The 14,788-nt window shown below is 35.9% G+C and overlaps 2 protein-coding genes across 2 annotated transcripts in view; one reads left to right on the plus strand and one right to left on the minus strand.

Moving 5' to 3' along the window:
* ACAD11 (acyl-CoA dehydrogenase family member 11) overlaps window positions 1–14,788 on the plus strand; it is a 100,085-nt gene that overhangs the window by 50,646 nt on the left and 34,651 nt on the right. The window contains exons 12-13 of the mRNA XM_061194668.1: window positions 3,354–3,461; window positions 5,235–5,333. Of these exons, the coding sequence (XP_061050651.1) occupies window positions 3,354–3,461; window positions 5,235–5,333 (207 nt within the window). The remainder of the gene's footprint in view (window positions 1–3,353; window positions 3,462–5,234; window positions 5,334–14,788) is intronic.
* On the minus strand, window positions 6,214–9,896 carry ACKR4 (atypical chemokine receptor 4). Its single transcript, XM_061194666.1, has 2 exons — window positions 9,771–9,896; window positions 6,214–7,574 (listed from the first exon to the last, which is right to left on the minus strand). Exon 2 carries the CDS (start codon window positions 7,563–7,565, stop codon window positions 6,513–6,515), a length of 1,053 nt encoding a protein of 350 aa, XP_061050649.1. The 5' UTR covers window positions 7,566–7,574; window positions 9,771–9,896; the 3' UTR covers window positions 6,214–6,512.

Below are 14,788 nucleotides of genomic sequence, written 5' to 3' on the forward strand. Positions count from 1 at the left end.
CTTATACTTTCAGTGAAATGGGGATTTGAGCAGAGGACTGACAAGATGTCACTTCAGTTTTAAAAGGATCCCTTTGGCTGCTATGTTGAGAATTAGCAAAAGGAGAGAAGGAAGTAAGCAGGGAGTCTTGTTGTGATGGTCTTGGTGAGAGATGATGGGAATTTATTCAAGGGAGTAGCAGTGGAAAGAGTGAGAAGTGGAAAGATTCTAAATATATTTTGAGGGCAGAGCCAAGAGGATTTCCTGATTGGTTATGAAGTATTAATGGGGGAGTCAAGGATGCCTTCAAGGACTTTGGCATGAAAAATTGGAAGGATGAGGGAAGGAGGCCAACTTTTCTTTAAAAAGGTAATATGGAAGGAATAAACCAGGAATGTAGTCTTTAGAAGGTGTTTTCAAACCCAGTTTGCAGAAGGAACCCCCTAAGAAGCTTTTAAAAAATCCGGATTCACAGGCTTCATCCCTGGAGATTCTGACTCAGTAGGTCTAGGGTAGACCCTTGATATGTCTTTTGTCTTTTTTCCCCCAAGTTACTGTGGTTATTTTTGATGCTTCCAGTCAAGGACTGGCATTTGATTTGTAGTAGAAGGATAATTGTATAATATCCTATAGTGTCCCTGCACAAGTTAGGCCTCAGTTTTGCCTTTTGTGCTTATTGTATGGCCCTGGTACTGAAGCCTCCCAAAAAGAGTTAGTGAAGCAGAGAAGTGCCCAAAAGAGGTATGCTGGATGTCAGAGAAAACACAATCTAGTTGCTTCTCGAAGTGTTTCCACACTGGACTTTGACTCTCATTTCTTAGGAATTATTAAGATAGTCCATAAACCTCTGATAATGGTTGAACTTGTCCCAGATATGGTTTTCTCTCTTCAGAACACTGATTTGTCTATTTACTGCTGACTACATTTTAATCCAATAATGAGGCTACTGTAAAAGTAAATAAATCTATTCACAGAGTTTCTAAAGATTTTATCTCTTTATGTGTAGCTATTATATCATGCTACATAGGTAGCATAATTTTGTGGAAAGAGAACTGGTAGTCTTTTGCTTAAAACTTTTTTTATTGCCACTCATAGTAAGAAATATATTTTATATTGTGACCCAATATGTAGCGTATGAAGCTCTATGTGTGTGTTCATGGATGGATAGATTTATGGAAATGAGGAGGTGAGAGACATATATTACTGAAAAAAGGCTTCATGAAACAAGTTTCCCTTACTACATGAATTCATATATTTTCCACTGAGTCTAGTCTAATGTATTCTATTTTGATATATTTTCATTTCTCAGAGAATGCTAGTCATATTCCATTGAATTAATTTTATGACACACTAATGGGTCATAATATGAAAAATAATGCTATAGAAGGCATCCATTGCAGATGCAGCTCTGCCGCTATTTTTCCATTTGACCTATGAACTTTTCACTAGGTGGTCATAGACTTTTTTCTAGTATTAAAATTTCATTAGTCTATCGGTTGTAATATGATACCACCAAACTGCTGAAATTTTAAAATTCGCAAGAGAAATACATTTTCTTTGACCAAAGTATGATAAGCAACTGTCCTCAGCAAACAAGATGTGTAAAACCATAGGTAGAAAACTAGGCATTTTCTCTTTGTAGTGGAGATATCTTCATGAAGGCCTTTGGGCTATTGTGTTTTAGAGCATTGTGTTTTGCTTTATACAAAGCAGATAAAGAAGGGAATATAATTGATGTCGATTAAATACTTAAGAGTTTTCTTAAGTGTATATGAGATGAATTTCTACTCAAGATACCCAAATTATTTCCCAAATAGTTATAAAATATTATGGTACACATACGTAGTCTTCTGATTTGCCTTTTGTTTTGGTTTGGTTTGGTTTTTTTGCCCATCAATAAGTCATACAATATTGTGTATTGGAATATTGAAAATAGTCATTTTAATTCTAAAGCCGTTACTAGAAAATTTGGGCACCTTTAGGCTAATTTGGGGGAAATTTTTTCTTTTTGTACAAGTAATTTATCTAGGCTTTTTTTTTTTTAACGAACCTATAAATGGTAACTTTGGTTTGTCAGATTCTCAGAATAAACTAATTTTTGGAAAGTTTTTATTCAATATTTACCTCATTCGAACTACAAGAAACACTGGATTTAAAACAAGCAAAGAAAACAATGAACTTCATTAATTATAATTCAAGACTCATTTTCTCCCTCAGTTGAAAAGAATTTTAAGCTTGTGTTAATCTACTAGGAATTGTGTGCATTTTAATATAACTTGGGCCCTGTTAGGAGTGCCTGAACAGAGTACAAACATGTTTTGAGAGACTTAACTTAGACTTAGCTCAATTTTCATAGGCATTTCAATAGCTGTCCTTAATATCATTGTAAGAGACGATATTGAAAAATTCTTCCTCAAAATCTTATAAGTAATCAGCATTCAAGAGAAAGGTTTTAGAGAGTGTTTTTAGAAATTTGATGGGAATGAAAATCAGAGAAAGGCGTCTAGAGCATTTTGCTCCACAGCAGACATGAAGCATTCTTTTTCACCTGAGAGTGATACTGCAGTGTATCATGTATTGCACAATGCCCTCTGAGGGCTGGAGAGGGTCTTGGAAGTTATCTATTGTCATTTTCTATCCAGGGCAGGGATTCCATGTTTAGCATCCTTGAGATATTACCTAGTACTTTTCTAGGTGGTATGAGATCACAAAAGTAAGAACAGTGTTAGCGGTAAAAAAACAATAATTACTATGTGAGGTCAAAGGAAGGAGATATTTCTGATTGGGTAGCTGGAGAGTCTTCACAATGGAGATGGCTCAGAAGCAGAAGTTTACTTAGGAGTGACAGGTAGAATTTCACCGGAGAGAAGGCCTGGCCCAAGCAAACAGGTGGAAGTTAAAAAGCACAGGGTGTGTTTGAGGAACAGGAGTCTCAGTAATAAGTAATGTTAATTGTTCTCTAAGAGCATTGCAGTCACTCCAAGCAGAGTATATTTGCAAGATAGCAGGCAAAGGTTAGGCCAGTAAATTATTTTCCTCAGTCCTAATTGAGTTAAAACTCATTAGAGCCATGCTTCATTGGGATGAAGTAGACAAGTGTCTGTGATTCAGAACAAGTTGAATAAATAGGCACCAAATGCCATGTACTTGTAACTACTTATGGCATACCTTCCTTGTAAATTGTATTTACTATTTTGTTTAGTCTACGGCCATGCGACCCTGAATGCACCCAATCTCGTCTGTTATGTTTCAGAATATATTTGTTAGTAAATATTTGCTCTAAAAAGATTCATGTCTGTTATCTATATAAAGTTTGGATTTCACATTGATAAACTTTTAAATGCAAAACAAGTGCTTTTCCTTATTACGTGTAGACACAGGGAACATGGAGGTGCTTCACCTATATGGAAGTGAGAAACAGAAGCAGCAGTGGCTTGAGCCTCTTCTTCAAGGGAGCATTGCCTCTTGCTTCTGTATGACAGGTAAGAGCAAATCAGTCACATTCTCCCATTGTGCAGCCACTCTTCCCGGTTATTATGGAGGAACTGAAGAAATGTGGGATGTGGCTCTGTGTTTCAGGCAAATTTGCCTGTGACCAGAAATGTGAACATATTTGTTGTGAGCCCAATTTTAATTTTTGGCATTTTTAAATGTACAGAATAAAATTGTCCTCCCCTTTGGGAGGACACCAGATGATGTTTTCTGGTAGCCTGCTTTAGGCATTAGCAGCAGAGTAAACTTAGTTTTATAGCCTTTTGACTTGCATCTAAAATTGCCATCTGTGGGTGTTTAAGATCTTTTTTACCCTAGTGTATGAAATATTGACCTTTGTGATAATTTTATATTGACACTTAAAAACTACTCAACTCTGCCATAAACCCAGAAAAATAGAACTTTCACCAGTGTTGGTCATATAGCTCAAATTATAATCATGTGGAGTAATTAAACTAGGAGCATGTTAATAAAAATGGGTTTTGGTACATTTGTACATAGGAAACAGTAATTAAGAACTCTTCAAAGGACAAAATCATTGTTTCATATTTGAGTTTAAAATTAAACTCAATTTCATCTGGCCATAATTTTGGCCAGATTTTATTGTCCTTCTATAACATTGCATACATTTATAATAGCAAAACTGATCTCCATTTAAACCAGTAAGAGGCATTTATTGAACACCTGCTGTATGCTGTGTTGTCTACAAAGCTCTAATTAATTACAAAGTAAGTAGAGTACACACCTCCTTTTCTAAAGAAAGAGGGTCTCTAGTTTCAGAAAGAGAACACATAAAATATCTTAAGGATCCATTCAAAAGAGCAGCACATTAACAAGTGCAGATTACTATGATTGAGAGCTAGCCTGTAAGTTCTAAAATGCAATGCAGTAAAGCAGTCTTGTAAAAGTGTCCTGTGGAAAACTTTCTGAAGACATTAAGTGTTGAGCAAGCTTTATAGAATGCAAAATAAATAGATTGGCGAAAGCATTCCTGATGGAATTTGCAAGGCACAGTTAGAAGTTGTTTAAGATACTACAGAAATAGAATCACAGATGTCAAAAACAAATTTATGGTTACCGAGGGGGAAAGCGGGGGAGGGAGGGGGGAGATAAATTGGGAGATTAGGATTAACATATACACACTACTATATATAAAACAGATAACTGCTGAGAACCTACTGTATAGCACAGGGAACTCTATTCAATACTATGTAATGACCTATATGGGAAAAGAATCTAAAAAAGAGTGGATATATGATTCACTTTTCTGTACAGCAGAAACTAACACAACATTGTAAATCAACTATACTCCAATAAAAATTAATTTAAAAAAAAAAGAAAAAAAGAAGTTGTTTAAGATACTAAACCTATGGTGGGGAAAGCTGGCTTGCAAATATGTAGTACAGATTTTCATTGTGGGAAGTAAAGAACGATATTTTTAATGCACGTTTGATGATTGGAGAAAAGATTGAGTTGTATCCCAAGTCTTATATCACTGAGGATGCCAAGAACATAATTCGCATAGTTGATCTATCTGAGTTGTTCTAAATACTTCATTTATTCATTCATTCTTCCAATGCACATTTATCGAATACCTACTATGTGTAGGTTGTAGAAGAACCAGGGTGAATGGGGGAAGGGTAGGAAGATGAAAAAGACAAAGATGCCTCTGTCCTCAAAGAGTTCAGATTTCTTTAACTAAGTGTCTTTTGTAAACTAATGGTATCTGCCTGCCTGTAAATTCAGCCTTTGCTTATTTATAGAGCCCGATGTAGCTTCAAGTGATGCCACAAATATTGAATGTAGCATCCAGCAAGATGGAGATAGCTATGTAATTAACGGCAAGAAATGGTGGTGCAGTGGTGAGTATTCTATTGATTCTTCATGCCAGATGCTGTGTTAGAATAATAAGATACATAGTTATTCATTTCATGACCACAGTTCTTTAAATTCTGCCTTTGAAAGCATTTTCAAATTTACAAATAGTTGATAAAAAGAAAAGTAATTTTAAAACAACGTCTTGACTAGGCGATGTTTATTTAAGGCAGAAAATGTCTTTTTTTTTTTTTACAGTTTGTGAGAGAAAAAATTTATATTAGTGCACACTATTTTTGACCATTGTCATTTCTATCAAAATTAAATTTTAATAGGGGCATATTACATGGACTATAATAATTTATATATAATTGTTTTTAAAGAGATAAGCAGTCCATATTATTAAAAATAATTTATTGTGGTACATATTTTCATTGTTTAAAAATACAAGTATTTAAGTGAAAAATAAGAGTCTTTAGACATAGAAAAATATATTATTTAGTCAACCCTCAGTAATAGACTCACGTAAATGGATGAGCCCTTTAGGCAGTTATAAAAATTGAAACCTAGATAAATGTGATTGTCTGAGGATTGCTTCTAGAGTATAAATGATAAATCTAACATGATAACCAGCTTATAACTAAAGAAAGTTGACATCATAAAAGCAAATTACATGTTTAGAAACTTACCAGTAATATAGTACAATAGCCAGAAAAGCTTTTTATGTTTTTGTTTTTGTTTTTGTTTTTTTTGATTGCCAATTGTTATTCTTTCTGGAGTTTTATGAAATCTCTTACAAATTAAGAAACAAGAAAAAGAAAAAGACATTAAATTTTGCTGTATAGCTATTCAAGTACTAAAATTATGAAGGGAAATTGTTCTTATATTAAAATTTAGATAATTTAAAATAATTATAAATGCCCCTTAATTTAAATTTCTTTAATAATCTGTTTTAGATGACCTAACTTATAGTGTTTTTCTTATGTATGACTGTTACTACTATTTTCCTATATTGTTAATTTTAATTTCCATGTTTTATGCATTTATTTTTTGTTTCCTCTTTTTCTTGGCTTCTACCCCACTCCCCTTCCCCACTCTAACCTCTTCTTTGTTATAAGTTGCCACCACAGTGTTTGAGATTTGAATTTCAGAAAAATGCAGATGTTTGATCTGAGGGAGAAGCCTCATTCATGTGTATCGAAGCAAGAGACAGAGCAGTTTTATATTTAAATGCTGAAAGTACTGGTTGGCTCTGTAGCATCTTCAGAATCGAAAGGAATCTCCTCCACATTTTGTCTTTGTCTTCTCCAGGACCCATATTTCTTGGCAACTTTCATGATGTAGTTTTTAAAAGAGTTTCCCATAAAAACATACAGGACCGGGTTGAGGCAGCTGTGAAAGAGTGCAATGCTCTCTGTGATTTGGATGGCAACATCCATACGTTTGCTCATGTCGCAGTTGGTGATCAGGGAGTAGATGACATCTATGGCTTGGCAGAACTTGACAATGTTATAAGGCAGCTGAGTGACAAGGAAAACTATGACCACTGTGAGCAGAACTTTGAGGGGCCGAGATTTTGTAATGTTTGGCATCTTGATGAGTGTCTTTGCCGTGATAAAGTAGCACACTGCCATAATAAGAAAGGGTATTACAAATCCAACGCAGATTTCCAGCATTTGAATTGATGCTTTTATGGATGTTCCTAGGTGGTGTGGAAAGATGGGAATGCACCTAGCCTTGTGATTTACTGTATAAAAAACCAGCTGAGGTATACTCAGCAAGATGGCAGCCATCCAGACACAGAAACAGATGAGCCGGCATTGTTTTCGCACTCCCGATTGACTGGGGGCTTTAGTTACTGCCCAATATCTGTCTATGCTGATACAAGCCAGAAACTGCATTCCAGAGACAAAGTTGACCGTGTACAAGGCTGAAGTGACTTTGCACATGATTTTCCCTAAAACCCACCCATGAACTGCATTAACTGCCCAAAAAGGCAGAGTGAATAGAAGGAGTAAATCTGCCACTGCCAAATTCAGGATGTACACGTCTGTTTTGGTTCGCCGCTTTTTGTAATGGGCATAAATCGCCACTATTATGGAATTGCCTGCAAGTCCAATGATGAAAGCTATTGTGAAGAAGGCAGGCAGGAAAACTTTTGCAAATTTTCTGACCTCTTCTTTTATACAGATCACTTCATACTGACTATAGTCATGAGTGTCATTCATTTCATTTTCCTCATAATAGTAATCTGTTGACTGGTTGTGTTCCAAAGCCATGGCTCCAATCTAAATGGCAAAAAGAATACAGGATATTTATTTTAATATTGCTTAAGTGGAAACGCTTTTGATCTAGCATATGTTTTATTCTTTTATTAGAGAACAGATTGTTGCCATAACATATGTGAGCCTGAATCTGCCACTCTTTGAAAGTCTTTATTGGAAGCCACGTTGGAATATATCCCCAAGAGTAGTTTTTCATCCCTTGTTTTTACAAGTCTGTGTACAGGAGCTGGGATTTACAGAGGGAAGATAAAAATAATACCCTGGGGAATTTTATTAATCATTAAACCCTGTAACTTTTACATATACAACTTTGTGATTCTTACACAGTATATTGACAATAAATTAAATTTTAAAATTAAAATAATTTTATTTATTTAAAATAAATATTATTTTTATTTATTTATGAATTTATTTTAAAATAAGTTAAATATATTATCTCAGCATTTTACTTAATTTTACTGGTTGGCTTTTATAAAACAAAGTCTCCTCTAGTTAGCTTCCCTCCAAAACCTGTCACTACATGCTGATTGTAAACTACTATTTGGTAGCACTGTTGTTCCACTAGTCACCTAAGCCTTCAGCCTGTACCATCCTTGATTTATCTCTTATCTTCATCCCTGATTTCCAGTCAGCCCCTAAATTCTGATTTTACCTCCCAAATAGGTCTCAAATCTGTCTCTTCCTTTTAATCTGTGCTCCTTGGCACATCCACACAATTCGACCATCATTATTACCTGGCCTATTACAATATCTTCCCAACTGGCATCCTACTGTTCTTATTCCTCCTTACCACCTCCTTGTCAAAACATTTTTCGTACTGCCATCAGAGTGCTCTCTCTCTAAAATGTCAATCCATCACTGCTGCTTATTAGCTCCTCACCTGAAAGACACATCTCTTCATCTGAAAGATACAATCTAAGCTCCTTACCATGATACCCAAGGCTCCTTCCATAATGTTGTCTTACCCATGGTTCCTGCTACATCCCTCTACTGTGCACCCTGCACAGTAGACAGTAACAATACTGATTTGCCAGTGATTTTCTGGCACACACCATGCTGCAGCACATGTCTACATCATTACTCATTCTGTTCTTTTATCTGATGGACTATTTCCTGCCCTTCCCTTGAAGGGCCAGTTCCTACCCAGTTAACTTAGATGTCACCTCTCCAGAAGACTTTCCCGATCCAATAACTGTATCTGCATATCTCTCAGAGAACTGACCCCATCCTATGGAAGACATGTTTCTCAGACTACCTTTTCCCTCTGTGCTCTAAGTTCCCTAAGACTATGACCTGCTGGATTTATGTTTATAATTAATACCCAAAGAGAGTGCCTGGCACGCTCTAGGTGCCCAGCAAATATTTGTCAAACTAAAGGTTTTACCAATAGGTATAAAGCTATTACTCTAGAATGGAAAGATGATACTCCAGGAATCTCATGTCTCTTCATTAAGTTATTCTACTCTACTGGCTATTAACACCCTGTAGTATTAAGATAAGCTTGCACAGAATTCACAAGTTTTAAAATATATGTAATAACAACTTTCAGTGTTTTTATTTTAATGCTGAGTTTTGTTATGCTTTTTCCTTAGACCTTCTGTCTCCCTTTATCCTTAAAGTTATTTGAAAAGTTCCAATCTGGAAGACTACTCTAGTCTTCATTTTCTTATATGTTAATTATTAATACGGTAGGAACTTTGTTCTTTCCTTCTCTTTTATCACACAAATCTTGAACCTGGTGATAAGGTATAATATGGCCAAACAGTATAAGATATTAAGGAAAGATATTTTAAAAGAATTAATCATACTAAAAATATGAGTAAATAAGAGTAGGAATGGAAACTATTTGCAGAAGTGATCCTTCTGGCAGAAACATAGAAACACATTTAAATGCCTTTGTAATTATCATAAGAATAAAAAAATTCAACAATAAAACAAAGCAGGAAAAAATGATATAGCAAAACCTATTATTAACAAAGTTTTATAAGCAAGTAATGGTATTAAAATAATATTTTCTTCTTGCTATATTCATATTTTTGTTTTAAGGTTAACATGTATAACTGTTTTCAAATAGCTCTTTTTTGCACATGTAAACTTTTATGCATCAAGGCTCCCTCTATATACATAAATATACCAAACCTTTGGGCTTAAAAAAAAATCATATAAAAGTCTGAATGAAAAAAGAAAGAAAAAACCAACCTGTTTCTGTCGGCAGACAGCAGCAGTCTTGAGTGCAGAGAGTAAGATAGAATGACCTCTCTAACTCAGCATACTTTTATTTTCGTTTTATACCCCGCCTTTGTCTTACATCCAGTAAGGCTTTCGGGAAATTTAACCTTGTGAGCACTTGATCTTTTATTTTATGTATAACCATCCTGTGAACTCAAATCCAAGTTCTTAAGTGTCCTAGGTTACAAACTTGAAGGAATTCAATCTCGTTTCAAAAACTACAGACCTTTCGAAGTTTCCACTTAGCCAAGGGGAACAGGAACGTGCCTGCAGCTGAGGTACTGACTGCCAAACCAAAAGAATTCACCAGAGCGCCTCAGGGCAGCTAACAAGTATTTACTTGTAGGTAGCATCTAGACAAATACTCTCTAAAATTATTTTGTTTAGGAAAGAAAACAAAAATGATTGTAACCTAGAAAGTTATCTTTTTGAAGACTAAATTATCAAAAACTAAATTCTAAGTAATCATTAGGCATTTACAGTAGAATTAAAATTTTTATACCACATCATTTTGTATTTTGCTTAAACTATGAGACTCCCCTTGGCCTCACTGTACTCCTTATCTGTCCTTGACCCCAGAGTATGCCTTTCCCCACGACTTTAAATTCTTGTGCCTTCCTGTAATCTTCTTCAATGACCAGCTACAAACTTTCAAAATCCTTCTGTCTGAAAAGGCTATCTCCGGCTATCTCCCCCTCCCCCTACTTCCAAACAAATGAAAGTTAGAGAAAGAAGAGAAATGTATGCAGATTTAACCCTTGGCCTTGACTCTCCTCACATTTGCATAACAGTTCCCTTATTTACTTTCTCTAGGCTCAGTCTCCCCCTTCAGAGGTTATTTCAGACCAATGCCTTTTTTTCTCCAAGCAATTGATCTAACTTTCCTGTTGATTCACAGAAAAGAGACTCTAGAGCACTGGGGCCTTCATCTTCCCACAGTATGTGTCTGGGGGTACAGCCAACTTCTCCTCCTTGTTATCCACCAGTCTTTGAGAAGAGTTATTTGCATGCCGCTAAACCACCTCACCAAGAAAAAAGTGCCTGACCAAATGTAAAATAGATAGCTAGTGGGAAGCAGCCGCATAGCACAGGAAGATCAGCTCAGTGCTTTGTGACCACCTAGAGGGGTGGGATAGGGAGGGTGGGAGGGAGGGAGACTCAAGAAGGAAGAGATATGGGGATATATGTATATGTATAAGTGATTCACTTTGTTATACAGCAGAAACTAACACACCATTGTAAAGCAATTATACTCCAATAAAGATGTTAAATAAATAAATAAATAAAACACTTGCAAATTGAAAAAAAAAGAAAAAGGTGCCTGGATTTGTAGTGTTAGACATTTTCCATGGTGTAAACACTCCCACCATGGCCAATTTCAGCTACCAATGTGAAGTAACTGAGGGCAAAGTTGCTGAGAGATGAGCATATCAGCCTTCCTTAGCAGATTCTAGCGCAATTCTTCCAAAAGAGGCATCTCTTCTCCTTACCATGGCTGATCATTACTCTGATCTCTTACTGCTTTCTGAGGGATACTGCTCTTAAATTTATCCCTGCCCTCTCTAGACTCTCTGGTCTTTTGCCTTCTCTTACCTCTTATTCTTCTTTATCTTATGTATTTAGGGGGCAGGAGGAAGCAAACAAGCAACCTTCCACTAAATTCTTAGAATGGCCTACTCTCCATCCCTCATTGCCTCTCTGACTTATTTCCTTCTCCTCCCCTTTGCTTGCTTATTCTGCCACACCAACCTCCTTGCTGTTTTGAAATGTGCTAGGCACATTCCTTCTTAGGGCTTTTGTACTGGCTCTTGTATCTGCCTGGAATGTGCTTCCTTTTAATACTTGCAAGGCTCACTCCCTCATGTATTTCGAGTCTTTGTCCAATCACCACCTCCTCACTGAGGCAACCCCTGACTATTATATTTAAAATATCCTTCATAAACAAAACAAATGAACAAACATAACAAAACAGAAACAGAGTTATAGATACAGAGAACAAACCGATGGTTGCCAGGTGGGAGTGGGATGGGGGAGGAAAGAAATAGGTAAGGGAGATTAAAAGATTACAAACTCTTAAAAAGAGATTACAGGGCTTCCCCGGTGGTGCAGTGGTTAAGAATCTGCCTGCCAATGCAGGAGACATGGGTTCAAGCCCTGGTCTGGGAAGAACCCATATGCCTCGGAGCAACTAAGCCCACATGCCTCGGAGCAGCTAAGCCCACATGCCACAACTACTGAGCCTGTGCTCTAGAGCCGGAGCTCCACAACAAGAAAAGCCACAGCAATGAGAAGCCCATGGGCAGTGCAACGAAGAGTAGCCCCTGCTTGCCCGAAGACCCAATGCAGCCAAAAATAAATAAATAAAATAAATAAATGTATTAAAAAAAATACATCTTTGTTGATATGTATACATTTAATACATTATTCCATAGCGTGCACCAAATTTTCAAAAAAAAAAAAAAAAAGGATTACAAACTTCCAGTTGCAAAATAAATGAGTCATGGGGATGAAATGTACAGTGTGAGGAATATAGCCAATAACTAAGTAATATCTTTGTATGTTGACATATCATAACTAGATTTATCATAGTGGTCAGTTTAAAATGTTTAGAAATATCCAGTCACTGTGTCGTGTAACAGGAACTAACATAGTGTTGTACGTCAATTGTACTTCAAAAACAAACAAACATAAAAAAAAGAGATCAGATATGTGGTTGCAAGAGGCAGGTGGAAGGGGAAGGGAATTGGATGAAGGTGGTCAAAAAAGGTACAAACTTCCAGTTATAAGATAAATAAGTAGTAGGGATGTAATGTACAACATAATAAGTAGAATTAACACTGCTGTATGTTATATATGGAAGATGTTAAGAGAGTAAACCCTAAGAGTTCTCATCACAAGGAAGAAAATATTTTTCTATTTCTTTCATTTTGTATCTGTGTGAGATGATGGATGTTCACCAAACTTATTGTGATAATCATTTCATGATGTATGTAAGTCAAACTTATACAGAGCTGTATGTCAATTATATCTCAATAAAACAGAGGGCAAAAATTAAATAAATTAATTAAACTAAGTACCCTTCACCTGCCTATACTCCCAATCAACCTTACCCATAGCACTTTTCATGTGCTAATGTACCATATCATTTATATTGTGTTTGGTGTCTAATGTATCTCGCCCTGTATTAGAATATAAGCTTCATCAGATTAGGGACTTTTGTATGATTTGTTCATATATAAATATATAGAATAGTGCCTGACACATAGTAGATACTCAATAAATATGTTGAATTAATAAATAATTCTACTTTCCTTTCTGATTATTGTCCCATTTTACTTGCCCTTGATGCTGTAGTTCTTTAATGACTAATTAAATTTATGAATGAATGAATCAGTCAATCAATCAACCAATCAGTGCTTAAGTAACTTATCTTCCACAGACTTATAAATTTAGCAATGCAGCTGGAATTTTATTTTATTTATTTATTTTTAAATACATTTATTTATTTATTTATTTTTGGCTGTGTTGGGTCTTCGTTTCTGTGCAAGGGCTCTCTTCAGTTGCAGCGAGCGGGGACCACTCTTCATCGCGGTGCGCGGGCCTCTCACTATCGCGGCCTCTGTTGTTGCGGAGCACAGGCTCCAGACGCGCAGGCTCAGTAGTTGTGGCTCACGGGCCCAGTCGCCCCGCGGCACGTGGGATCCTCCCAGACAGGGCTCGAACCCGTGTCCCCTGCATTGGCAGGCATTGGCTGGAATTTTAGATCCAGATATTTAGTCTTAGACAATTTCTACTTTTTCATACTATCTCTTATGCATATGTATAATTCCATGATGTCATCTATTATAGACTTTTGATACATATTTATAGATATTTAAAAGTATCCGTCCTTTTCCTTCATTTCCTCCCCCATGTACTTTCAAACACGTACTTTTTTGTAAATAGGATTCCCTTCTTGTAAATCAGTTGTAAAGCTATAATCTTTACATCTTTTCAATTCGGTCATTATCTTTGCTAATTCAAACACATACCCAACCCTTAGGGCATAAAGGATCTCAGGATCAAGCTTCTTCTGGTAGTATATAGTGAGTCACACCTGTGTATGAAACATGGTGAAACTAGCTCACTGACTGACCTTTTCCTATATTTTCCTCCTCAACAGAACTAGAAGAGGTGTTTTAATAGGGAATACTTGACAACATTTGAAAGTCAATCATAAAGCTTGGAGGATAGGGAAAGGCATCACTTACCTTAGGCAACTTTTCAGAGTATTTACTTGATGCTTCTTTAGCGCCTTTTTTTTTGTACCTCTCTTCCACTTGCCTTCCACCATAAGTTGATTCCAACTGGCTTCTCACCATAAATTGTCTCTCACCCTTCCTCACCGGTCCTAACATAGCAATGTCCCTTGTTCCTATAGAATCTCTCTCTCCACACCCATTTCTCATCTTCCTCTTCTAGTGCCATTTTTCTCAGTATTAGGTGCTTGGGAAGCAATCTGACTAAACTATATTTTACATTTTCACTGAAAATGTCTTCGATATTGAGATATAAATTGAGCATTATTTAATAATCTTATGATTACTCTTTAGTGTCCATACTACATATTGAATTCATATTGTATATGAGTTTTTTATTTAGCATTTTTGCTTAAGCATTTTCATGTTATTCAAACTCACTATAAATGACATTTTTCATAGCTAAATAATATTTTATGTGGATTATCATAATTTGACTTACCATTCAACTGCTATAGGACTTTTTGAATGTTTCCAGTGTTTTGCTATTACAAATAATGTTATAGAGAGCATCTTTGTAGATATGGTAAGAAACTGCACTTAATCTAATCTTACTGAGGGATGTTGAAGAATGGGAGTAACCATGTATAACTATCCATTTTCTTATTACACTAAAGATAGCATTCTGTAGAATAATCTTAGAGTTCTTTCAGTTAAGTGCATAGAAATCTCCCTTATTCTTTTTAGAAG

The sequence above is a fragment of the Eubalaena glacialis genome, chromosome 6, assembly GCF_028564815.1.
Source record: "Eubalaena glacialis isolate mEubGla1 chromosome 6, mEubGla1.1.hap2.+ XY, whole genome shotgun sequence".
NCBI lineage: Eukaryota > Metazoa > Chordata > Mammalia > Artiodactyla > Balaenidae > Eubalaena > Eubalaena glacialis.

Coding starts and splice junctions, on each gene's coding strand:
- ACKR4 (XM_061194666.1), bottom strand. CDS start 7,565: ATGGCTTTGGAACACAACCAGTCAACAGATTACTATTATGAGGAAAAT.